The following is a 26,765-nucleotide window of genomic DNA, read 5'->3' as shown; positions in this document are numbered from 1 at the left end:
TTTCGGTTGTTATGGAGGAAGGCATCGGGCCTCGCACGTTCCAGGTACGTGTTCCACCCCTGCACCAGGTCCCCAGCCCGCCCCCTGCTGCTTTTGGAGCCGAGAATGTAAGAACATAGAAAGTCTTTTATTTCTTTCCACCTGTCTTTACCTGTCATGTCAAGGTGGCACAGATGTCTCAGCCCACATCAGTGGAAAGAAGTCCACTTCCCACACAAACATGAAATGACTTAAAAAAAAATAGAAAATATTCTTACAGCCAGGTGCACAGACCATACACCAACTCAAAGGCTGAGCGTGTGCAGTCTGCACCACACCAGAGAGCACCCAGACTCGTTTCAATAAATAACTTGGCAGGCACGCACGCATGCACGCGCACTCGCGCGCACACATACACACACACACACACACACACACACACACACACACACACACACGAGCACATTTCCTGTCTCAGCATTGGTGGGGGGCAGACTGAGGGTTTCAGCAGCTACTTGGGCTAAGCAGGTTCTTCGTGGAGGTACAAACTGCTGCTGGACCCTCAGCTCATCAACAGGGGGCACTGGCACCTGGCCTCCTTGAGCCATTTTCTGGGCTGCTGGCAACACAGCCACGAAGGGTCTGCAGGTCTCAGAATGATACCGAGAGATCCAGGTCCTGAGGTGGCAGCCGATACATGGAGATGTGCTCATGACGTTGCATGGAGCGCATGCTGTATCACTGAGCTGTGTCCCCAGATCATTGAGCTAAAAGCCCAGGTACCTTGCGCCATCGCTAGAATGGCTTTGGGAAGCCCGGGAGGAGGCTCAGACCTGCATCTCTAGAGTCGTTGTGATCTGTTCCTTTTCAAGGATGAAAGCCCAGGCTGCTTTGAATTTGGCCCTCACTCTTGTTCTCCCTTCAGAACCTGGCTCTCGGGCTGCCTTTCCAGGGATAGCTCGGGAGAGATCCTGCCTGTCCCTAAAGCTGCCTTTGGGTGTGGCTCACACTCTTTCACACTCTGCACAGTGGACTGTTCTTGCCTTTGTCTCCATTCGTGACCACACTGCCCTGAACCAATCGCCAGTTTTGAGTGTTTTGAAGACTGGCACATACTATTCATAGTGGGGGGCCAGGCCCTTCTCCCAGCCGTCGAGTTCTGTACATAGTTTGGCTATCCTTTTCTTACCCGAAAATAAAAGGTGAGGGTGTCCCCATATCCAAGAGGTCACTTCAGCAGGGCAGAGCAAACGTGCCTGAGTCTAGAGAGTGCCCTGACTTCCTCGGGAGCTGCCAGAGGCTTGGTTGGTGGAGGTCGCCAAAGGTGGGCCACACAAAGGTGGTGGGGGTGAGCTGAGGATTGAGGTGTCGTCTGTCTGGATGGGAGGCACCAGGTCACTGCCAGGCTTGCCCCAGGCAGCCTAGCGGGGAACCTGAAGAAGGCCCCAAGAAGAACTCTTTGCTGGGCCAAGATCCACAGGTTGGAAGACTCGGGGTGCAATCCTCAAGGCGTTGCTTACAGTGCTGACGGGGGTGGGATAAGGGGTGTCCCATGAGGACATCACCCCCCTCCACAAAGACAGTTCCATTTATGGCTGTTTTGTTCCTTAAACATTTGAGTCATAAATAAATAACCAGTGTAAACAAGAGGCGATTGTGTGGTTCCTCCCCCTGAGGAACGGCAGGTGTCATGGCCTCTTTGATGACCACTGAGCGTGCTTAGTCCCCAGGTCCGACAGTTTACCTCTGGGGCTGATAGCCAGGGGAGGGCCCCTTATTGCCTGTTATCCTTGGACACATTGTGCGCCAGCCAGTTGACTTTGGTTTTCCAGCTCTCCCGTAGGGCTTCATTGAACTTCACCCGGAAGTGCTTGAGCGCCTCTTCCTCTGTCTTCCCTAGTGCCAGAGAGTCCTAGACAAACACACAGTGGGGGAGACACTGAGGGGCCCTGTTCTCTGTTACCCTATCTGTGTTGAAGCCTAAGGGAGGTTAAATTCCCTCTAGAAGGGAAAGCGCTTTACTCAGACCCACAAGCCCCGATGGCCCACCCACTGCTCAGGTGTCCGGAGCCAGAAGCCTTGGAGTGCTAGGTGGCCTTCAGGGAATGCCCTGGCCAGCTCTGCTCCACTGACTACAAACTGAGCATGTGGACGGAAGCAGTTTGAAAGATGTAGAAGAGACCTTAGCTCACACAGCTCACACGTGAGTGTGTGTGTGATGTGAGACAGCTGTGAGAGACGGACTAAGGTCAACACATCTCATACCAGCATGACGAAGCCCAGCAAACTGGAGCTCTCTGGCCACTTCCCAGCAGACCCCACTGCTAGGTCAGGGATGGCATACACCCTGCCCCCCCCCACGAGCATCACTACTCTCAAGAAGTCTACCAATGGGGCCCTTCTAGGACCCAGCCTGCCCCAGCCAGCCTTGGGAAGCAGAGAGCACTGGAGTAGGTCCCATCTCAGCCTCGGCTTGAGTTGCTGCTTAGGTTTTTGTCCACCTGACAAACTAGAGACATCTGGGATGAGAGACTTCAACTGAGGAACTGCCTGTAGGTAGCCCTGGGAGGCATTTTCCTTGGTCAGTGACTGATGTGGAGGCCCCATCCCACTGTGAATGGTACCACCACCTCTGGGCATGCAGTCCTGGGTTGTGTAAGAAGGCAGGCTGAGCAAGCCATGGGGAGGGACTCACTCGAGGGCCCACTCCTGATGAACTACAGCTGGAAGCCAAAGTAAACCCCTTTCCTCCCCATGTTGCTTGCGGTCACGGTCTTGATCACAGCCACAGGAACCCCATGCAGCACTTACCTTGAGATACTGGATATCTTTGGAGCAGCTAAGCTCGGGCAGACCTGCGGCACGCATGAGGGCGAAGAGATGGAGGAAGAGCAGCCCATGGCGCCGCAGGATGGTGTAGGCGCGTTCACAGTAGCCGCGGAACCTGCGAGTGAGGGAGGCACAGCAGGGAGCAGGTGAGGTCCTGGGTTCTCACCATCACTCTGGGCCAAGGCCAGAGTCTGCACTTTTCCCTGAGCTGCTGCTCTGGTGATGACTGTACCAAAGCCCCTAGTTCCTCAGGCTGACCTCCTCACCCTGTCTCCTACAGACTACCCACCACGGGAGGGACTGGGAGACAGTGTCTCCATCTGTGGCCCTTCACCCGGGGTCCCTGTGGTCCAGGGCAGATGCAGCGGCCCTTCACCCGGGGTCCCTGTGGTCCAGGGCAGATGCAGCGGCCCTTCACCCGGGGTCCCTGTGGTCCAGGGCAGACGCAGTGGCCCTTCACCCGGGGTCCCTGTGGTCCAGGGCAGATGCAGTGGCAATGCCCTCACCTTTCGAATTTCTCACTGTTATTAGTTTTCCCCTGTTGGATCACGTGGACAAAGTCGTAGGTGAGAATGAAGGGAACTCGCTCACGGTTGATTCCAAACTTGGTCTTGAAGTTCCCCAGAAAGTGTCCAAAATCGATGTGGAACAGCTGACGGGGAGGGAAAGGTACAGAATGAGAAATCAGAAAAGAGGGACAGGGCGCGTGTCTCAGGAGTAGCTCTGGGCTGGTGTGCGCTGGATTCGAACCTCAGGGACCCAGGGGGGCCAACAGGCCGAGACTGGAGGTTAGGCTGCCCACCACCCCTCCCTACCTGTCCACTCTCTCGGATCATGATGTTGTCGCTATGTCGGTCACCAATGCCCAGCACATACGTGGCCACACAGTAGCCCGCACAGGAGAGGGTGAATTCCTCGATAGCTCGATCCAGGGCCTCCCTGGGTGGGGAAGATGGAAAGTCACGGCCACACCATAGGTAGAAGCTGCCTCTCTCCCTCTAGAGTCTAGCCTTTCAGCTTGCTATACTCAACAGATGCAGAATGCACTGTTCCACAGCCTAGGCTGCCTCCCTGATTTTGAACCTGTTCCCCACTGTCCATGAACACCATGGGGAGAAGCTGGGGCTGAGCAGAGGCCAGGAGGAGAGAGGCAGCCCACAGGAGGTACCAAGGCTCCAGGCATTCAGTGGAATCCTGCTTAGACCCTCTAGGCTTGGCAAAAGCCCCAGATGGTTTGAGGTGTCCTAAGCAATACATGTAGACTATCCCAGGTGAGCCCACTCGAGCCCACTCAGAATGGCGGATGTCCCGAAGCCTTTAGTGGCATCACACAGCCATTGGCACGGCACGTGAGAACAGCCCTGCTGACTCAGACTCAGGCTGGCCACAGTCAGAGAAGGTCACAGCCCTTCCCTCTTACCTTGTCTCTCTCTGATAGGCCCACCCTTCCCACATCACGCCTCCCAGGAAGAAGGCCTGAAACCTACCCGGGATTCTTGGACTTGAGCCAGTTAAGCAGGGCGTCCTTGTTGAAGGCAGCTGTGGCTGCCATGTTGCTCTTGTTCAGCTGGATGTTGGCAATCGTATCCGAGTGGAGGACCACCTCAATGAGGCCTGTGCGGTCTCCAGTGGGAAGGCAGCCGTAGGGGGTCATCCTGTGTGAAGGGGAGGAGACTGCCATGACCAAAGGCTGTCCTGGAGAGACATTCAAAACAGCCGCAGGGGATGCAACACTCAGGTTGCTGAGGAGGGGAGGACTCGGGAGGCTCTGGCAGTATGATGAGGGCTTGGGAAAAGGTTTCTGCTTTCTAGGTGGGCAGGAGGCCAGGAAGTGCAGAGGGAGCAAGGTGGACGCCTGGACGGCCTTCCCTGGCCTCTCCTAGCTTTCCGTTGTCTCCATGCACTGAGAGCATCCAACGATAGCTTTGATGCCCTTTGGGATGGGCCCCCACCTCAGGTCCAGGCCTTCCTGCTTCCACAGGACATCCATGAGCTGGATCATCTGCAGAGTCAGCATGTCCTGGCGGAGGTCTGCAGCGTGGGAAGGAGACCACAGTGTCTGCTAGGTTCTGCATTCCCTTAGGTCCCAGGATTAGGCTTCCAATTCATGTCTCCAGGATCACCCATCGGGATAGCCCAGAGACGGGTTCCCCAGCCCGCCTGCTCACCATCCCCGTTCTTAAAGATGATGCCCACGGTGCCAGCACTGCCCGCCTCCTCGCTGCTGTACATGATCCACAGTGGCTTCATCTTGGAGTCCATGAAGGTGCACTGCTCCACACTGCTGGCCAGAGAGTGGGGTCCACAGGTGCTCCTCCGCAGGCCCGAGGGGTGGGAGGAGCCCCGGTGGGGCCGGGCGTGGGGCTCACCAGACTTCCTCCAGCAGGGTGCTGGGATCGAGCGGAGACTGCAGGTGGGACAAGGCCTCCATGTAGGTCTCCTGGCGCATGCACATATGCATCATCTCCTTGGTTTGGGGCTTGGTGGTCTTCTGCGAGCTCACCTTCACGAAATCATTCAGCGCCTTTAGCTTGCTCAGTGCTTCCCCCTGGTGGTGACAGCAGAAAGGCAGCGGTGGGTGCCAGCCTCAGGAGGGAGGACAGTGCAGTTGGTGGGGTTGGGGGAAAAGGCACACAGCCGGAAGCAGAGTCCAGCCAAGCCTTACCTGCTTCATCAGCACCTTCATGTGGTGGGTGCTGCCTCTGCAGTAGGCCTCCATGATGAGGCCAAAACGCAGCGCCACTGACGGCACGTGCATCTCAGAGCTGAAAAAAAAAATGGTACTGAGTCTTGCCTAGGACCTTACTATACACACACCCCAGCCTGGGTGGGGCCCAGGGCACCCAGAACATCTGGGCCTGCTAGAAACCTAAGGTTAGCAAGCCTGAGGTCCCCCTTCCCTGTGGCCCTCAGGCTGGGGTGCATTCACTACCGGAGGTGCCAGAAGAGGAAGTGGCCAATCTTGCGGTTCGCCAGGGCTCGGTCCAGCAAGAATTTGGTCAACTCGCAGTCCAGGTAGGACTCGTATTTGAGCACCTGCACAAGCTGCAGAAGGTACTGGAAAAGCTCATCATCCCTGCGGAGAAAGAGGGCTGTAGGAGGCAGAGGCCAGGCCCATCCCAACCCAGGACCCTTCTGGAAAAGACGGGAGTCTGTGTCCCCAGAGGTAGCTAGCACCCAGTGGGAACTCACGTCAGCTTCCTCAGGGACTTGATGGCGAAGGAGCCCACGTAGCAGTCAGGGAAGCTGAAGTCCAGCAGTTCCAGGGCACTCAGCACAGGAAGCTCCGGCCAGGAGCACAGCAAATAGACCATCTGGGACAGCTTGGTGGTCAGGCGAGGGGTGGGTGGCAGCTGTCCATCTGCCCGGGCTCCTTCCCCAGAATCCCCTCTCCACTCACCTGGGCCACATCCTCGTGCTTATTCCACTTGGTGACCAGTAGCAGGCGGGCCAGGGCCTCCGGGAAGTGCTCCTGGACTTCATGTCGCATCTTCCACACCAGGTCCTTCTCGTGTTCGTACAGCTCCCCAGACCCCCGCCGCTCCAGGATCTCCCTCAGCTGCAGCTGCTGAAGGATGCAGACAGGGTGAGGCCTTCAGCTCCGCACCTGACCCCAGCTCCCCGCTCCCAGGACCTGAACTCACCTCCTCCTCTGTGATGCGCCCACGCTCACCGTGACGCCCCAGCTCCAGAATCTGCAACAAGCGTCCAGCTGTCAACACCCTGGGCTTGGGGCAGCCCCTGCAGGGCCCCAAAGCAGGGCATCTACACCTCAGACCTAGTATTTGTCCTTCTCACTTGTGGAAACCGTGTTGTGCCCTGCACAGCTCGTGCCTATGACATGCCAGGAACATCTTTCCCACACAGATGTTACCCAGTGGCGGCCCAAATGGCTCTTGGAAACCCCTGAATTGGCCTAACAACATACAGCCTATCAATGGGCAAATCCCAGGGCGGCCAGGATCTACTCTTTAAGAACTGTAGAACCGTAGTAAGGAAGGTCTAGAACAATGGTTTTCTACCCATGGGTTCCAACGTCGTTGGGAGTCGAATGACCCTTTCACAGGGGTCATCTAAGACCATGAGAAAACACAGATAATATTTGTGTACAATTCATAACAGTAGTAAAATTACAGTCGTGAAGAAGCAAAGAAAACAACGTATGGTTGTAGGGGCCACCGCAACAGAGGAACTGTATTAAGACATTGCAGTGTTAGGAAGGCTGAGAAGCACTGGTCTAGCAGGACAGGGTCCTCACTGACCTTCTCCAGAGCAGGGAAGTACACAGGATGGGGGGCCACCTCAGGCAGGCAGATGACCAGGGCTGCAGCGCTCTCCGTGTTGGGGTTACTACGCACTGTACCCGCCGGGTTCAACAGCTCTCCTTTCTCATCTGAACACGGGGACAGATTGGAGTTATATTTGTAAAGTCACTCGCTTTGGGACTTCCACCCCTGCTAGCTGCTCCCCTGGGGCTGGGCCCACCTGGGACAGAAGGCCACATGTAGAGACGGCGTTCTCCGGTCTTAAGCTGGTCTTTGTAGTCAAATAGCATGAGGTTGGCCCAGGCGATGGGGCAGTCCTAGGGAGGGATGCCAGTGGGTTGGGGCCACTCACAAAGCTCCCAAGCCCCCTTTGCTGATCAGGACAACCCTGGAAGCCCAGTGGGAAAAGGGAGGATTCCCAGGAAGACTCCACCCAGGAAGACTCCAGGGAGGACCAACTGCTTCGTCCTAGTGACAAACCAGCAAGGCCTGTATTCCTGATCCTGGCTTCCAGAGAAACGGGAGCCTGTCCCAGCACTTGGCTGGGCTCCAGTGCACACCAGCAGGACAAGGGCCAATTGACATGCTGGAAGTGTGACTGGGGGCCCAGCCACTCAAGGCAACAGCTACCCCAGGCCACCAAGGACACTTTTTAACCAGGAAGCTGCCTGCAAAAGCCCCCTGGACTACAGGTTCACAGTGGATATTCCCAAGCAGGCCGTTCACAAGCTATCCCTAGAGTGCGGAGGGGTCCAGACTATGATGGTGCAGAGGCTTAGGGTTCCAGGCCCCCCAGGACCCCTGTCCTTAGCCTGCCTGCCTGAGGGGCACTGTAGGGAGGTCCGGATTCCTCCCAGCCAGCGCTACCCACCGCCTTCTTGGACTTCTTCTTTGTAGAGCGCGCCTTTTTCGCCTTCTCCACGACAGCATAGAGCGCGAAGCAGAGCCGAGCCATGCGCGGCAGGTCACAGACGTTGATGTCGAACTCCAGCCGCTGCTTCCACACGGGCTCTGAGCACACATTCACCTCTGAGCTGGACACCGTCTTGCAGAGCATCTCGTTGCCATGGAAGAGCCCGGCCTGTACAACCAGCTGGGGGTAGGGTGGGTACCAGAAACAGAACAAGTGAATCAGGGGGACCCTGGGCCATCCCTTCCCTCGCCAGCTTCTCCCACCAATGTCCTCCTCCAATGTCCTCACTCTTCAGTAGGTCTGAATTTACTTCCTCATGGGGAGGGGGCTGTCCCTCAGAGAGAAAGCCACTGGCCAAGCAGGACAAGAAGTCATGGGGCATGTGAGGCCACAGACTATGCACTGATACTCAAGGCATGTTCCTTCCTACTTCAGGCCTCAGCTTCTTCAACAGGAGATGGTAATTCCAGGGCTCGCTGGCTCTAACATCCTCAGCCTGCCTGCCTTTTTGAACCATATAGGCTCCCATCCAGGAGTGCCACCAGTTGATCATCCCAGGCACAGGCACCCAGCCCTCCAAGCTGGTAAAACTACGGTGCTGGGAAGGAAACCCAGACTCTGTGGGCTTCCCATTCCACAGATGGAATAATAATCCCTCCACCTGGACGGCAGAGGTGAGAAGAGAGGATGTGAGGCTTGTGGATGTGCTTTTTAAAAACCAAAGAGCACAGAGCCCCTACACTGTCTTCACAGCCCAAAGGGAACTCAGACCCCAGGGGACGAGGCAGCTACCCGTCCAGGCTGCAGGCGTACCCTGACCAGATGCAGCCACTCTTCCTTGCTCCTCACACCTCCCCAGACACCGCTTTCATCCCCACAACCTCCACCGAAGTCAAATACACAGAAATGGGCCCTGCCCGGTTTCCACGAATCAGTCTCCGGCTGGCTGGCTCACCCCACTCCCCTCTTCCTGTTTTGAAGCTGCTCACAACCACTCCAGTCAGGGACGCTGGGTAATGTGGTCAGGTGGCTTTCGTGTGACATCTTCCCACTCTTCTTCCGCCGCCACCCGTCCTGGCCGCAGCCACCTTGTTTGTATAGCAAACAGTGGCTCCCTCACCTGGCCCAGGAGCCCCTACCTTCATCCGCTCATCCGCATTCACTTTGCTGCCCTCGATCAACTCAATGCAGAAAGGCTGCTCCAGGGACCACAAGGACACAGAGGAGGGCTGGGGAAGAAGGGAGGCAGGGTTGGTGGCAAGGCCCAGACACCTGTCCCCAACGCCGTCTGTCTTTTACCAGAACGCCTGTTGTGCAAATGCACCAGGGCCCCCAAAACCCCTAAGAGCCACAAGAGGACAATGGAGGCTGCCCTGCGGTTCACACAGATTCCAACCGGACACGGGTCACCCACCAAGGGCCCCTGAACCCAGGCCCTCCTGGTGTGCCTCCCAGCTGACTGGGGGATGCAGGGAAGGAAGTACATTGTCTCACCTTCTTAGCAGGGATTGGGGGAGGTTTGGTGCGTGGTTTCTGGACTTGGGGGGCAGGGTTGCTCTGCTCATCCCGCATGGCGAGGATGGAGGATTTGTGGACCATGGTCAGGTGGGGAGTCAGTCCGCTGTGCAGGCAGCTGCAGATGTACTGGGATGGAGGTGCAGGGTGAGGTGATGATGGGTGGTCCCCCACTCCTTTCCTGGACAACTGGCTACCAGGAACTCGCCAAGCTGATACTACCTATCCCAAACTTCAGGAGGGGCCTCATGTTGGTTCCCGTAAAGATGGGGTCCCTCCTCGTGCTTACAGAGGACCAGTTCAGCAAGGGGATGCTCTCATGGTAACTAAAAAGGTCTGCCTCATCAGACTCAAGAGAGGCTAAATCCAGGTCCCTTGATGCTCCCAGGGCCACACGCAGGTGGCAGGGAGGGCTCACCTGAAACTGGCAGAGCGGGTAGCTGCCATAGAGGTATTCATGCCTCCCGTTCACCTGAAGGGTATAGTCTTCAGGCTGCTCCACCAGAAGCTGCCGGAACACTGTGGCCTTCTTCCGGAGGGCACAGGCCATCAGTGCCAGGGGCATGTCCTTGGTGGACACCTGGAAGGTGAAGCTCTCCTGTGGGGAGAAGGATGTCAGCCTTCTGCTCTGCAGGCCCGGGGGCGTCTGGGGCAGAGGCAGGGTTGCCTGTCAGAGAGCCTAGGTGTTCGCTGATCAAGGCATCCCAGGAAACACTGGTGGGGGTGGGGTGGGCTAACACTTCACTCTGCATTGTCACATCTGCTTGGTATGGGACAGTTCTTGATGAGCATTTGTTGGTCTTGCAGAAGACCTGGGTTTGGTTCCCAGCATTCCCAGCACCCACACGGCTGCTCACAACCATCTCTAACTGCAGGGGACTCTGATGCTGTCTTCTGACCCCTGTAGTCACTAGACACGCATGCCCTTACATACACGAGGCAAACATTCATACCCGTAAAATAAAACAAAATAACCCCAAATTTCCTGGCTAGACAACCAGCTAAGCCCTTTGGCAGGCTTGGGGAATCTGGTGAATGCCATCTCATGCTACTAGGAGAAGGAACGGAAATGCTGGAGAATTCACAGTAGAGAGGTCCCTCAAGGGCACGGCAGGTTGGATGAAGAGCTCAGGCCTGCATCCCTGGGGTTTTGAAGGCACAGCTCACCTCACTGCCCTCAAACTTCACATTGACCAGCAGGGCTCTACTGGTGACACGGAGGATGCCTGCCCGCCAACTCCTTGCCGAGGGCTCCAGCTGCAGGGGGAAGCTATACTGCAGCCAGTCCTCCCAGCCCAGCTGTTGGCGGCGAGCAGCGACCTCTTCGCAGAACTGGCGCATCTTAGTGCGGAAGTCGTTCACTTCTGGGTCCCTCAAGGAATCAAACTCATGGAGACCTTTGGGGGTACGGGGGGGGGAGGTCAGTGCAACGCCAGGCCACGTGGGCTCAGCCTAGGCAGCTCCTACCCCCAGCAAGTATACCTTTGCCGATGAGGAGGCTAATCTGGGAGTTAATGAGCTTCTTCACACGGTCACCCTCTCGCGCCACCAGGCGCAACACGGGCAGGAAGGGCTGGATGTCACACAGCCTGCGCTGCTCATCCTCCAGCTCCTGCTGCTCTGCTGTCTGGTTCACGCAGGTGAACACGTAAGCCTCAGGGTCACTGAGCATATGGAAGAACGGCTCATACTGCGCATTTCGCCACAGCACCTGGGAGAGAGAGAGGGGGTCACAGTCAGCCCCTACAAGACACCCACACAGGGCAGAGGGAGACCCCAAGACGACAAAAGTTCACACCCCTGCGGACTGGCCACATGCTAATAAACTTCCTGTCTCTGTCCTCTGTGCTGGGTGTCAGGGTTTGCTGAGACTGGGGGCTGGGGCTCATGGATGACCTTTGACCTCCCAGAGAGACAACCAGGTGTGACTTTTGAACACAATGATTGCTATGGACATTACTATGATCACTCACTCTGTAGACCTGGCTACTCATCAAACTCAGTCCTCTGCCTCTGCTTCCCAAGTGCTGGGGTCACAGGCATGAACTGTCAAACTGGAGAGCATTTATATAAAGTCTGTAGTCAACATCAAGGTGTCACAATGTCCATTCAGAAAAAAACAAAAAACAAGATACAAGGGGCTGGAGGGGTGGCTCCAAGGTTAAGAGCACTTGCTGCTCCTGCAGAGGACTTGGGTTCAGTTCCCAGCACTCACATGGCAGCTCACAACCCCCTGTAACTCCAGTTCCGGGAAACCCAACAACCATGCACGTGCCTGTGCAGGCACTAAGCACACACATGGTACACATACGTTTGCATGCAAAATAAATCATACATATCCAAAAAACGTTTTAAATAAAAAGAGAAAGATACAAAGGTTCATCATCAGAATTGTCCCAAGACTCAGAGCACAGTACAAAATGAGTTGGGGGCTGGCAAGATGGCACAGCAGGTAGATGCTCTGTCACCAAGCCTGACAACACAAGCTTGATCCCCAGAACACACTTGATAGGAGATGGCAGAGTCCTGCAAGCTGTTCTCTGATCTTCCCATGCAAGGCAGACATAAATCCACCCACACGCATGCAAGATGGAGACACAAACAAACAAAAATGTAAAAATTTTAATTAAAAAGCAAAACCAGGAACTAGTCCAGGTGTTGATGTGAGAAGCCAGCATCCTTACCTGCTGAGCCTTATCTCACCAGCCAGCCGGACTGCCTGCCTTTTCTTTGTTGATACAGGAGGCCAGAATGTCCTTAAACTCACTGTGTGGCTGGGGGTAACCTAGAACTTCTGAACCGCCAGTCTCCCAGTGCTGGGATTACAAGCATGTATGAACGCACCTAGTTTATGATGTGATGGGAATTGAACCCAGGGCAATGTGCATTTTAGGCAAGACCCGTAACCAACTGAACTACATCCCTGATGTCCTTTTTCTTATTTTCCTAAATTTTAATGTGTCTCTATTGTTTTCATAGTGGGGGAGAATCAATATTAAAGCAAATTTCTCAGGAAAACAGGGGACTGCAGAGATGCTTCCTACTCTACAGCTGGTTTTCCTGCTTCCTATTTATGACTTAAAATTCTCAGGTAAGATCTGGGCGTGGTAGCGCATGCCTTTAATCCCAGCAATCAGGAGGCAGAGGCAGAGGCAGTCAGTCGGATCTCCGTGAGTTCGAGACCAACCTGGTCTATAGAGCAAGCTCCAGGACAGCCAGGGTTCTGTTACACAGAGAAACCCTGTCTAAAAACCAAAACAGGCAAGGTATCAACCTTTGGTAGCTCAAAACCTAGCCCAGTAAATGCCATACTTAGTGGGTCACACGGGCCGTTTCAAAGTCACAGACAGCAACTACCAAATGCCATTCAGATGTAAGGCTTCGATTCAGTAGATCAGCCCGAAAAGGATCCAGCAAAACCCAAGCCCCTTTCTAACAACAGCGTTAACAACAGCGTTTACTGTCGTGCCGACAGCTCTAAGCACGGTACAGAGAGTCGTTCCAAAAATGACCACACAGTCATGTGTGGCATGCGAACCCAGCCAGCGACGGCCTCGAAACTGGCTCGCCATCTAGTAATCTAGTGAAAGGAAATGCATGCTCTCAAAGGGGAAGCTGACTTTGGAATGATAAGTGGAGTTTAACCACAGGTTTTTAAACAATTCTTAGAAATTCTATCTGGTAGAACTCACATCTAAGGGCTGAGGGCGAGAGCTCAGTTGGCAAAGTGCTGGCCTAGCCGATCCCTCAGAACCCACAAGCAGAGGGGGCGGGGCTTGCTGGAGAGATGACTCAGCAGTTAGGAGCACTGGCTGCTCTTCCAGAGTTCAAGTCCCAGCATCCACATGGTGGCTCACAAACATCTGTAACTCCAGTTCTGGCTCCTCATGGGCACCAGGCACACACACACGAGGGATACCCATACACACGAAATAAGAATAATTAAATCTTGCTTTTTTTCTGATTTTCAAGACAGGGTTTCTCTGTGTAACAGCCCAGGCTGACCTCGAACTTGTTCCATAGACTAGGCTGGCCTCGAATTCACAGAGATCCGCCTGCCTCTGCCTCCTGAGGGCTGGGATTAAAGGCATGCAACACTACCACCCAGCAGAATAAGTAAATCTTAAAGCAGAATAAAACAGACAGCTGGGTATGACCGCATCTTCTATAGACCCAATGCTCAAGAGACTGAGAAAAGCGGATCCTTTTGACTTGCTGGCCAGCTGGCCTAGCCTACTCCAATAAGATCCTGTAAGAAAAAACCAAAAGGAAACAAAAATAAGGTGTACGGACCCTGAGAAATAATAGCCCAGGCTATCCTCTGGCTGACACACACGTGCACAGTGGATTCCCAGGGATTCTATGTTTGAGCGTCAGGGTGTGAGAACTGGCCTTAAGATGGAGGTTGTACCTGTTTGATGGAGCTGAGGTTGGCATTTCGGGGCACCGCAAAGTTCAGGTAGACCCCTGTGGGCAGCAGGAAGTCAACAGCCACGTTCTGACTCTCCTCTTTGGTCCAGAACTCCATGGGGCAGTCCACCCCAGGGGGCATTCTGTTGCCTTACTGCTCCGAGGCCCGTTCTCCTGAGGGAAAGGCAGAGACACAATGAGATGGCTCTGCTGTGCTGGACAAAGACAAGTGGGATTGGCCAGCTCTTCTGGGCCACGGGGGATACACACACACACACACACACACACACACACACACACACACACACACGAGGTCCAATACTGCCTAGGTGGTTTTGTGCCACCACCTTAGGCCACCCTCTAGGCTCTGGTACCTCTCGTTGCAGGTGAACTTGCCACAGGCCAAAAGACCGCATTATGACCCAGAGGGAGACAGGAGGAATGGCCTGATATCTAAGAATTGAAGACTAAAGTCTGCAGTTCTTAGAAACTTCTAGCCAGAAACCAATCAGCTTTGAAAACAGCTTTGACTCGCCAGGCACAGTGGCACTCGCTCACAGTTCCAACACTTGGGATGAACAAGGGCTGACCAGGAAGAGGTCAAGGCCAGCCTCAACTATATAGGAAGTTCAAAGCCTACTTGGTCATGCCAAGCCCTCCCTCCATCATCCCCTGCTCCCGCCACAGTACCACAGTAATAACAGAACACTACAGATCACAGGACAGACACAGGGTATGTGTGCGCCACCCACACTCCAAGTCACCAAATCCCTCCCCGCCGCCACCAGCTTTCTCAGGTTCTAGGTCACCACAACCTATACACTTATTCCAAGTGTTTATCCACGAGCACTTCCTAGGAGTTTAAACTTCCAGGCTAGTGAGTCTCACGGCCTAGCCTCTGGCTGCCCAGCACCATGGGATGCCAGCAGGCCCAATCTTGTGCAGGTCTTACTCAAGTAACCTGCTGCCTCTGTGAGTTCATGGATGCAACAGCCACGTCAGATCAAGAAAGCATCTTCTCACAGCAACTCCTCACCACCCTCGGGTTTTCACGCTCTTTCTGCCCCGCCCCCCACAGCCCGGGGTTGGGGTGGGGGATGTGATCCATCTCCAGTTTCCGGCTGAGCGGTAAGCAGAAGGACTAATGTTTATACAGTCAATTTTGCTCAACATTTTATGTTCTTTGTATTTTTTATTGTTTTGTTTTTTGAGACAGGGTCTCACTGTGTAGACCAGGTTGGCTTCAAACTCACAGAGATCTATCTGTCTGCCTCTGCCTCTGCCTCTGTCTCCCAAGTCCCTGGATTAAAGGAATGCACTAGTGTTCCCAGCCAACTGTTATTCTTCTTTTTGGTTTTTCGAGACAGGGTTTCTCCTTGTAACAGCCCTAGTTGTCCCGGAACTTGCTCTGTATCCCAGGCTGGCCTTGAACTCATGGAGAGCCACCTACCTCTGCCTCCCAAGTGCTGGAATTAAAGGTGTGTGCTGCTACCACCTGGCTCCAATTTTTATTCTTTTTTTTTATTTTTATTTTTTGGTTTTTCGAGACAGGGTTTCGCTGTGGCTTTGGAGCCTGTCCTGGAACTAGCTCTGTAGACCAGGCTGGTCTCGAACTCACAGAGATCCACCTGCCTCTGCCTCCCGAGTGTTGGGATTAAAGGCGTGCGCCACCACCGCCCGGCCTCCAATTTTTATTCTTAAAAAAGAAAAAAAAAAGAGATTCTAGGCTGAGGGTGTGGTTCGGGTTCAGCTGGCAGAGTACCTGCCTAGCGTCCATAAAGCCCCGTGTTCAATTCCCAGCAGCACATGGACAGCCTGGGTTTGGTTGTGCACATCTGTAATCCTAGCACTTGGCAGACAGAGGCAGGAAGAGCAAGAGTTCAACTAATACATTGCAAGTTCAAGGCCAGCTTGGACTACAGGAGACCCTACCTCAAAACAAAGAAAGAAAGACTTCTGACTTGGGAGTCACGTGTGGCTGAAGGAAAGAACACATGCTTAGCATGCTTGAGGCCATGAACTGCAGCCCAATAAAAAAAAAAAAAAAACAACCTGGAACATTTCTATGCCTACCATAGGATCACTTTTCTTCTGGGGTTAATGCTATGTTTGGTTTATGAGTGCTCTCCTTTAGATGGTGGCACCGAGGCTGGGCCTAACTCACTGGACAGCAGTAAGCAGCTTCCAGCATCATGCTGCCTCCTGTGCCACCCCCGCTGCCGCTGGTAGCCACTTCCTCTGAGTGTGAAACCACCACGTCCTACTTGGGGTTCCTCTTTCTGAGGCCAAAGTCTTCCTTTTTTTATTTAAAACAGGGGAGGGGGTGAAGTTAGGAATCTGGAAGGCAGGTTCCATCTATAATGCTAAGCATTCTTTCCAAGCTTGGAAAATCGGGGTGCTTTTGGTCACCTGAACATAGCGGACTGTATATCTGAGGACCTTATCTAAAGGTCTGGGTCTAAGGAACGCAAACACTTTATCTTGTCAGATGCACTGACCCAGCCGGTGGAAGAGAATTAAGCTATAAACAACCTCATTCAACCATGGGGAAAACCCCATGCTGTGCGTGGCCCGTCACTGAGTTAGGAGAAAGGGGAAGAATGGGGCATGCCTCTACACTCAGGACTCAGTAGATAGAGATTGTTCAGCTTTCTGCCCAATGAGATTCATTGGTAGTCTAGAACCTTCCCTTTCCATTAGGATGCAACAGAAAAGAGAAGCAGGTGCAGGGACTTTAGAACTACCCCAAGAACGCACACTAGTACAGTCATTGAGGCAAACTGTCAGGCTCCACTCAAGCGGGACGCGCCTGTGCCCTGGGACCAAGATGATCACAGTCTACGCCCAGGCATACACCCAACAGAACTCAAGTGCAGGCATTACCAAAGGCACACATAAGAGAGTCTAAAGTGGAGCTAGTGCCAGGACAGGCTCCAAAGCCACAGAGAAACCCCGTCTCGAAAAACCAAAAAAAAAAAAAAAAAAAAAAAGAGAGAGTCTAAAGTGTCACTGTACAGTCTCAGGACACTTATCAGTACAGATCAGTGGCAGAATGCGAGCTGTCGCCTACCAGTTGACAAGGTGACAATGAGGATGAATGAAGAACCTCCAGATACAACAAGGACAGTGACTCTCAAGAACAGAAAGCTGAGCAATAGATGCTGGGAATGAAAACAAATACACACACGTGCAAGACCAGCTTGGGACACAGGCAACACTGTCTCGAAAGAAGAGACATTCTCATGACCAGGCTTGTCCTCCCATGGAGATCTGTCCTCCATCTCTATCTCCAGAGGCCAGGGTCTGGAGACATGCACCATCATTCCCTGTTTCTGCGGGGAGGGAACTGACGGTTCTCTCTCTCTCTCTCTCTCTCTCTCTCTCTCTCTCTCTCTCTCTCTCTCTCTCTCTCTCTCTCTCTCTCTCTCTCTCTCTCTCTCTCTCTCTCTCTCATTTTTAAAGTATGGGTATGTGTGATGGCTGTGGTGGGTATGAACATGTGAGTGCCAATGCCCTTGGAAGGCAGAGTTACCCGATTCCCTAGACCGGGAGCTACAGGCGGCTGTGAACCATCCAACGTAGGTGCTGGAAACTGAACCTGGCCTGCTGTGATACACTACTTACTCTTAACCACTGAGTCAGCTCTCTGTCCCCACCTCCCAAGCACCAAGTCCCACCCCACCCCAGGACACCTTTGAGCCCCTGGATTCAGCCACACAAGCAGCCTTTCAGGGGTTTTATTTTAATTTACAGCATTTGAATTGGATTTGATTTTTCTTTTCTTTTTAATTATCCAGAAGGCATCTCTAAGGAGCAGTCAAAGTCAGCCTGGTCTACATAGCGAGTTCTGAGCCAGCCAGGTAGACACAGGGAAAGTCTGTCTTTAAAACAGTGAACGACATTTGCTTCTTTATTTACTTGGCCTCTTGTTTCTGTGGCGCTGCGTTACTCCACGGTTATCTGGCCACGGAGCTCGCAGCCCGTTCTGTTTTTCCTTCCCATCTATCCAGTTTCCACTGCACGTGACTTGTTTTGTTTTGTTTCGAGACAAGGTTTCTCTGTGTAATAGTCCTGGCTGTCCTGGAACTCGCTCTGTAGACCAGGCTAGTCCCAAACTCACCGAGATCCCCTTGCCTCTGCCTCCCGAGTGCTGGGATGAAAGGCGTGCACCACCACCGCCCGGCTGCGTGCAGTTTTTTCACATGGCGTCCAGGGACCCGGACTCAAGCTGTCGGCTCTTTCACATGGCGTCCAGGGACCCGGACTCAAGCTGTCGGCTCGCACAGAGCTCTCACTCTTACTCACTGGACCACCCCGAGGCGCATCAGTTGGTTTCTCTGGTGCCTCCCCCAGAAAGTGTCTTTTCCCACGAGTGCAATGATACCTTCCCCTTTCACTCCTTCCTGTTTAGAAAGCTCCTGCCTTGCACGCCGGCTGCCTCCGACAGAGAATTTCTGGCCCCTGTGCTACCATCCTGTGATGAGCCAGGAGGGCAGGCAAAACAGCTCAGGCAAAGGGTCAGCGGGGGTCACCAGTCACTGGGGGCATGTCTCTTTGCAAGACAGCACGAGCAACACCCAAACCTCAGACATTCGCCCTGGCTTCTCTGTCCACACATAAGTCATTCAAGAAGTGTCTGGGAAAGCTGCACAGGGCCTGGCTCAGTTCCTTCAACTTTTCCAACTCGGGCCACATGAGCCACAGAATCAGTTGTGGGACAACACTGTGGTAGATGTTTGAGTCTCCCACCAACTTTTCTTGACGTCCCCAATCTGTTTTCTCTAGCCCGAGAGATGGACATATAGGATCTGGCCTCTGAGTCTTCAAGGTCCAACAGAGATGGGGTCTGCAGAGAGGCTCAGCCAGTAATGCATTTGCCTTGCAAACCTGAGAACCTGAGGCCTCCTCAGACCCCTACAAAAAAAAAAAAAAAAAAAAAAAAAAAAGCTGGGCACAGCAAAAACTTGTAATACCAGAGCTGGCAACGTAGGACAGGAAGAGGAGACAGTGAGAGGTGAGATCCGGAACTCACTGGTCAGCTGGTGAAGTCTACATGGCAAAGCTGTTGGTGCAAGCCTTCCTAGGGAACAACACCCGACATTGTCTTCTGACTTCCACACACATCTGTGTATGTGTGAACATGCGTGTGGACACGTGTATAGACCTAGGGGAAATTTTCTCCAAAGACTTTAGTAGATATACCTGGGCTACTGTTGGCAACCCAGGAATGTTTCAGGGGCCCTAGGACATGCCAGAGAAGCCTGCGAACAGGGAATGCCCTGGGCTGGGAGCCTTGCTAGCTGGAGTCTTGGTCCAAACTTGGGGCTCTTGGGGTGTTCTTTGCCTTTTGGGGGGAGATTCAAGACAGGGTTTTTCTGCATAACAGCCTTGGCTGTCCTGGAACTCAGCTGTCTGCAGTTTTTCTGAACCTCTCCTGGGACTCTCAGGGGTCCGAATCTCTGGACTAGTAAACTCCATGTCTTATCAGGGTCCATGGCAAATATGGCTGATTTTCCCCAGTTTTGTCATAGAGACAATCTTTGGGGTCCTGTAGTCATAAATCCTGGGGAATGGCTTTCTACAGGAACACATGAGTCATTATGGCAGGCCACACTGGGGACAGGCAACAAGGCAAAGAAGGGAACTTGCTCCTGCTTCTCTATGTGATAAGCATCTTTCTCCCAGAGGCAGGGACCCTGGGAAAGCAATGTCATGCTCTTTCAGTGCTGGTGCAAAGGGAATTCAGAGTCACCCTGGAACAAGAGTGTAAAGGCTCCCCTGGGAGCCGTCCCTACATGTCTAGGAGAGACAGAACACTCATCTTCTGAGCCCACAGATAAGCCATCTGTCCAAAGCCTGGATTTCAGAGTCAAAACGACAGTTTAATTAACCTAAGAGTCTGAGCCACAGAATCTTTTTTTTTTTTTTTTGGTTTTTCGAGACAGGGTTTCTCTGTGGTTTTGGAGCCTGTCCTGGAACTAGCTCTTGTAGACCAGGCTGGTCTCGAACTCACAGAGATCCGCCTGCCTCTGCCTCCCGAGTGCTGGGATTAAAGGCGTGTGCCACCACAGAATCTTCTATAATGTGACTATGCATAAGCTAAGTATCAACACTGGCATCTGCCTCAACCATGCATAGAGAAGGCAGCAAGCAAAGACTTGTGTAGTAGGGGAACAGTGACCTGTGGTGGATGCTGGACCCAGCAGCGCTGGCAAGGGGCCCATTTGCAGGAGCCCCTCAACCTCAGGGAGCCCTTCAATCACAGTGCCCATTTCTCAGCCACGATCAACCTATAGGAAAGCCAGCACAGGTGGGCATATCAGGGCAGAGCCCAAAAGTGTGGACTCTTTCACCCAAAGGGTCACCTCACAGCAAGTCTTCAAGGACACTCTCTAAGAAGGAACATTCCTGAGACAGTTATCCTGCCGTAAATGCCAAGGAAAGCCCAAAGATCCCAAAACATCCATCCTTGGAGGCCTCAGGAAGGCACTGTGAAGAGTCACCCTCGTTGGCTCATTTACACTAAGTGTCCAGCAGGCAGCTATAGGCATCACCCAGGCTCTCAGGGAAATTTTAGCCTAATGGAAGGAGGAGACAGTAAATCCAAAGGAAATAGAATGAACAGGATGATTTCCTAGAACCAAGGAGCTGGACTGGAACAAAAAGGAACTCGGAGGGAGGTGTCCAGTGGAAGGAGGGGTGGGGTGGAATGATCCCTGGGGGAGGCACATTAAAGGGAGGGCTCCAGTGTGTGAAGGAGCCAGCATGATGGGTGAAACAGGGACTAGGCGGTTAGGGACATGATAGGAACAGGCAGGGGACAGTCCTAGATCCTCAGGGAAATGGCCAGGAGAGGAGAGCTTAGCCCTGCCCCTCGCTCTGGCATCCAGAGTGGTGCTCAGATCTCTCCCTTCAGATCTTGTTCCTGCTGTAAAGTCTTCAGCACGAGGTGTGGAGGCTGAACCAACAACTGAGGGACTGGACCTTCCCCCGTCAGCCCCCAGGACTATAGACTAAAAAACATATTTTCTTTGTAAGTATCCGGCACGGGTATTTAGTTATAGTAACTGAGAACAAAACTCGACAGAAGAGCAACGTTTTCCAGGCATTCCCAAGCCTCAGAGACAGCATTGGAAACACTGAAAGCCGCTGGGCAGCCAAGCCCAATGAGAAACAGACACAGTTGCACAATGTTGCCATCCGCTTTCAGGGTTTCTCTTGCTTTTCAGCCCAGGTTGACCTCCAGTCTCAGCCTCCCAGGTACTGAAATACAGATAAGATACCTGGCTCACAGTCTTTGGTTTTTTCTTACATTAGTAGCAGATTTCTTCCATCAATTCCTCAAAAAGACATAAAAAAAAAGACCTTTTTTGAAAAGTTACATTTAAAAACTGTCTTAAGTGAACCAGACACAATGGCATACACCTATAGTCCTAGCACCAAAGAGGCAGAAAATAGGAGGGTCATGAGTCAAGGCAAGCCTGGCTATTTAGTGAGACCCTATCTCTAAAATGAACAAAACTTAGGCACAGAGATGCATGGCTGTAATTATAGCGCTCAGGAAGCAGAGGCAGGAGGATTGTCCCAAGTTTGTGGCCAGTTGGTATACATAGACCAGCCAAAGCTATATAGTGAGAAGTCTTTGAAAAAAAAACAACAACACACAATTCATGGCTCAGTGGTTAAGAGTACTTGCTGCTCTTCCAGGGGACCAGAGTTTGGTTCCCAGAACTCACACTGGGTGGCTCACAACCACCTGTAACTCCAACTACAGACGACCTGAAGTCTCTGACCTGGACCCAAGGGCATTACACTCATGTATACACACCCACCCCCTCAAATACACACACACACACACACACACACACACACACAGTAATAATAAAGCTGGCTGCAGTGGCTCACACCTTTAATCCCTTCACTTGGGAGACAATGTCAGGTGAATGTCTTAAGTTTGAGGCCAGCTTAGATCACATAGAGAGCCCCATCTCAAAATAAGATAAAAGTAATAATCTTTTTTTTTAAAAAAAATCATCATTTCTGATGTCATAAGAGTTTGTTTGTTTGAGACAGACTCACAAGGTAGCCTAGAACTCACTCTGTAGCCAAGAATGACCTTGAACTTCTGACCCCCCCCCCAAGTGCTGGGCTGACAAACACGCCCACCACACCTTGTTTATGCTGTGGACTAAAGGAGGTTTTTGTGCATCCCATCCTGGTCAGGTATTCTGCCAATTGAGCTACATCACAGCAGCCCGGCTTCCTTAGTTTAATCCACAATCTCATTTTTGCCTCTTTTTTTAAAACAACCGTGTGGTACCATCTGGTTTCCTTTTTCTGACTGTCTGGGTCCCTGCTAAGGACTTAGCTGCGTAGGACCATCCAGGGCTGCCAGGGTTACATGTAAGAGCTCTGTGCCAGCTACTAATACCTTGCAGATATGACTTAAGAAGACAACTTACGTTGGCTCACAGTTCTAGGGGGTCTCAGTCCATCACTGCTCGGTAGGCACAGTGGAGCTGCTAGTTCATGACTGCAGGAGCCTGTGGCAGAGGCCGTCCACATCATGGCAGACCAAGAAACAAACAGCACAGCAAAACCTGGGGCAGATCCTACTCTCATTCCTAGTGACCTGTTTCTGCTGGCCGTGCCTTACTTCTGAAAGCATCCACAGTGTTCCAGAAGGGGGTCAACAGTGAGGGACACACAACTGAAACATGATGCTGAGTGTGACTTCTCAGAGCCACACCACCACAAGCCACTAACCCCACTTGAACACTGATAGGGTTCCCTGTGCAAAGGGCTTCACGAACCAGCGATTAGTGTCAGGATGTGATGGTCTCGGCCTTGCGAGACCAGAGAGAGGATTTGTAAGACCCTGCCTGGCGACTCAGTAAAAGCCATGCCGCCATGTTTCCACCATCCTGTGTCAAGAGCCTGGGTCATTCAACTTTTTTATATATATATTTATGTATGTATTTGAGTGACCTGTCTTCATGCACACCAGCAGAGGGAATTAGATCTCATTACAGATGGTTGTGAGCCCCCATGAGGTTGCTAGGAATTGAACTCAGGACCTCTGGAAGAACAGTCAGTGCTCTTAACCACTGAACCATCTCTCCAGCCCCAACTTTTTTTTTCTAATCTCCCTCCAATTTCTATCAACTCCCTTCCTCCCTGCCAGCCCTTTTCCCTGACTCATGACCTTTGGTTTTGTTTTCTGCTCCATTTAATTTAACTAGGACAATACTACTCATTGGAACCTGGTAGTCTCTAGTTGTTGCTGGAGGCAACAACTCCCCCTTCCCCTGGATCTACCAGTAGCAAATAGTTCACAGTGAAAGGTAGAGCCCCTAAGCCTCTCCTCCAGCCACGCCTGACTAGACAGCCTCATTCCTGTGGGTAACCACAACCGCTGTGAGAGTTCATACTGTGATGGCCGTATGGTTCCCAGAAGATGTGTAACTCTAGATTCAGGAAATCCAGCGCCCTCTTCTGCCTCCCCAGGTCCACTGCAAGCACATGGTGCACATACATACATGCAGGCAAACAGTCATACACATAAAGTAAAAATAATTTTTTTTGTTATTTTTGTTTTTTTTGAGACAAGGTTTCTCTGTGTAGACATTGCTGTCCTGGAACTCACTCTGTAGACCAGGCTGGCCTCGAACTTACAGAGATCCACCTGCCTCTGCCTCCCAAGTACTGGGGTTAAAGAAGTGTACCACTAAAATTATTACCAAAGGTATTTCCTGAGCCATGGAGATGAAGGATAAAGGTATTTGCTGTACAAGGTTAGTCACCTGAGCTCACTCCTCTCAACCCACATAAAGATAAAATAAAGGGGGCTGGAGAAATGGCTCAGAGGTTAAGAGTACTGGCTGTTCTTCCAGAGGTCCTGAGTTCAATTCCCAGCAACCACATGGTGGCTCAGAACCATCTAGAATGAGGCAGACATACAGGTAGAATACTTTATATATAATTAATAAAATGAAAAATTGTCCTCTGACTCTGTACACACACCACCAAGGCATTTTGGAAACTAAGTTTTGTTTCTGCTTACTTCCAACTTCAAAATTTTGCTTAATATTTTAATTTTGAAAGATCTCTACAACCAACAAAGAGGTTTCACAAACAACACGGAAAAGACCTAGAGATGATGAGGTAGAGGCTGGGGGAGGCTTCGATGACACTGGCCCCGCCTGATCTAAAGGACAGCAGCGGGTCAGCCAGAATGTTCTCTGCACACAAAGACTAATCATGTACCCAAAGACACTACAAGGAATCCCCAGACTTCCCCATCACAGAGCTCAGTACCCACACCCAGCTGCCTATTGACTGGATGGGGATGTCTTAGTTACTCTTCTGGTGATCAGCAAGACACCACAACCAAGGCGAGTTACAGGAGAGCTTATTTGGAGCTGACGGTTTCAGAGAGTCCGTGACCATGATGGTGGGGAGCACGGCAGCAGGCACACTGCTGGAGAAGTGGGGGGCACTCGTCTTCAAGCACAACCATGAGGCAGAGACACTGGGAATAGCCTGAAACTTCCACCCCTGCCCCCAGTGACACATTCCTCCAGCGAGGCCACATCTCCTAATCCTTCCCCAACCGGTCCACACACTGGGGACCAAGCATTCAAACACGCAACGTTCTTCTTCCAAGTCAACTCGAAAGAGAATCCTTCCTTGATCTTGTGACCACCCAAGACTCTGTAGACACAGAGGCCCCTACTTGATCCTGTTACCCAGCTACACTCCCAGTCTGTCCGTCAGTCCGCCCATCCGTCCGTCCGCCTGTCCCCCCTCTCCCCCCCCCTTCTCTTCCTTTGAGAATGCTTGTCTTAGGGACAAGTCAGAGAGGGTCAAGTTTTTTTCAACATTCTTATCTGTAACAGTATCTCTTCCGTACTCTATAAACCACCCCCTTCCCCCAACCTACCTTTCCAGGACAGGCCAGTAAGGACGACCAGCCAAGGCCCTTCTGCCTGGGAGATTAAAAGTGCTTTGCCATCAGTGAACTTCATCCCACTTTTGCTGGCTGCTCAGCTCCTCATATGTCTGAAAAGAATGAGAGGAGGAAGAACATTTAAAACACAGAATTTCCGAAAACCAGTACATTCTGGTACGGGATACATCTCAGGGCAGTGGACACGGCTCAGCCAGAGTGCTTGGCTAACATGCAAAAGTCCCCAGCACTGCAGGGAGCCATTCCATCTCGGTTTCCCGTCTCCTAAGCCAATCTCACTTGGCTGGGTCTTTCTTGCTCGCTACCTGGGTCAATGCCACCCCAGCTCCCTTCGGTGGCACAGAATCATTTCCAGACCTGAAGCAGGAGTGTACACACAGGTAACTCCCCTGTCTTTCAGAGCTGTTTGTTGGTCTGTTTTTGTTTTTGAAAGCAAAGTTAATAGATCTGAGCCATGTTTGAGTTTGAATGTCATCTCACGGCTGAAAAAAAGAGTAGGTTTCTGAACGTTAGACCTTGACTCCCCATGAGGATCTGTTTTCAAAGTCAGGTCTAAAGGAAAAGTCATCCCTGTTGGGCTAGAGGCTAAAAAGGGGGGCTGTGAGAAGAGCACTCCTACTAAGAACCTGGTCCCTAAGAGGGGGATAACTTTCGCCCTGGTCCCGAGCATCTGTGCAGCGGGGCTCCCTGAGCCTCCATCCCATTAGGCAAAGTGGCACAAAACAAACTCAGAAACTACTGGCTTCTCCATAAGACAGAAGCAAAGCCCTCGGAAGTCCACTAGAAACGGTGTGTTCTATAGACACACATTTCCCAGGGTCCGAGCTGAAGCCCTCTAGCGTGCCAACACAACCCGTGCTCAGCAACGCTGCTGTGAGCCTGGGCAGGTGGGTGTGGATACCCAGTTCAGCATCCAGGGAGGACCACTGGGCTTTCCAAGAAACTCTGAGCAGAGCCACCCGAAGCTTTAGCCAAAGACTAGAAGAAGAAATAGCTTACATGCTGACCCCCGAAAATAGCAAACAGTAGTAAGACAGACCCAAGGAAACCTGAAGTAAGTGTGGAAAGAAGGCGCTTTGAAAAACCGGAAAGACAAAGCAGAAAGCATGATGGAGCTCAGAGGATTGCATCCTCAGGAATTCAGGACGGGAGATAAGGAGCCAGGAAAAAATGCACTGGGGGTTCGTAGGAATGCGTTAAGTCCCCCAGTGGAAGGAGGACAGGACCTCCAGGTCTGGGTATGACTTCTGTCAGCCCCTCTTGTTTCAAGGGCAAAGTTAGGGAGGGACCAAGCTTGCTGACTGCTGGGCTGGGAATCGGGGACAGGGGGAGGGGGAACGGGGGAGCGCGCACCGAACTGCTTTGGTTCCTGAGAAGTAAACAGCTCAGCTCGCCCTAAGCAAGCGCGTCCTTGTCCTGGGAGCCCAAGCCGGCTGAGGGTCCAGCTCGACCCGTCAAGGGCGGCTGAAGACACACCCAGGATTCCATCCTCAGAGAGTCACAAAAAGGCGCAACTCAGCACTCTCCCCACCACCACCACACACACACAGACCAGGGAATCCTAGGCAGGCGCTGTACGGGTCGGCCTCTCCAGTGGGGTGCTGTTGCCTCCACGCTCCTGCCTCTCCTAAGCCCCTCCACCCTGGACTCCTGATGACCTCTTACCCTGCCCACCCAAACCCAGGCCAACAAAGCCCAGTGCTGGGCGGGGCAGAGCATCTGGCCAGTGGTGGTGGGGGAAGTACAGGGACCCCACAGACGCCCGCATAGGTGGGTTTCGTACCCGGTGTCGGTGGCAGGGGCGGGCTCCGTCTCCCTGGAGACAGTTGCCCAGGGGATACGGCGGGAGGGTCCCGGAGTGACCGGAGGGCGCCAGCCTCCTGGC

At 52.6% G+C, this 26,765-nt stretch overlaps 1 protein-coding gene across 1 annotated transcript; it reads right to left on the bottom strand.

Annotated features, from left to right (window-relative positions):
- Positions 1–26,765, bottom strand: Pik3cd (phosphatidylinositol-4,5-bisphosphate 3-kinase catalytic subunit delta). Its single transcript, XM_026782323.1, has 25 exons — positions 26,664–26,765; positions 24,854–24,972; positions 13,913–14,085; positions 10,984–11,212; positions 10,669–10,898; positions 9,920–10,099; positions 9,481–9,630; positions 9,126–9,215; positions 7,945–8,166; positions 7,294–7,390; positions 7,071–7,201; positions 6,453–6,503; positions 6,209–6,376; positions 6,001–6,122; positions 5,741–5,884; positions 5,474–5,573; positions 5,312–5,356; positions 5,178–5,215; positions 4,977–5,089; positions 4,761–4,839; positions 4,296–4,463; positions 3,624–3,747; positions 3,315–3,460; positions 2,791–2,923; positions 1–1,891 (listed from the first exon to the last, which is right to left on the bottom strand). The coding sequence occupies exons 3-25, from the start codon at positions 14,051–14,053 to the stop codon at positions 1,754–1,756; spliced, it is 3,039 nt and encodes a 1,012-aa protein (XP_026638124.1). The 5' UTR covers positions 14,054–14,085; positions 24,854–24,972; positions 26,664–26,765; the 3' UTR covers positions 1–1,753.

This window comes from Microtus ochrogaster, chromosome 10, assembly GCF_000317375.1.
Source record: "Microtus ochrogaster isolate Prairie Vole_2 chromosome 10, MicOch1.0, whole genome shotgun sequence".
NCBI lineage: Eukaryota > Metazoa > Chordata > Mammalia > Rodentia > Cricetidae > Microtus > Microtus ochrogaster.
The sequence above is the reverse complement of the archived record's forward strand: the minus strand, read 5'-3'. Positions and strand labels throughout refer to the sequence as shown.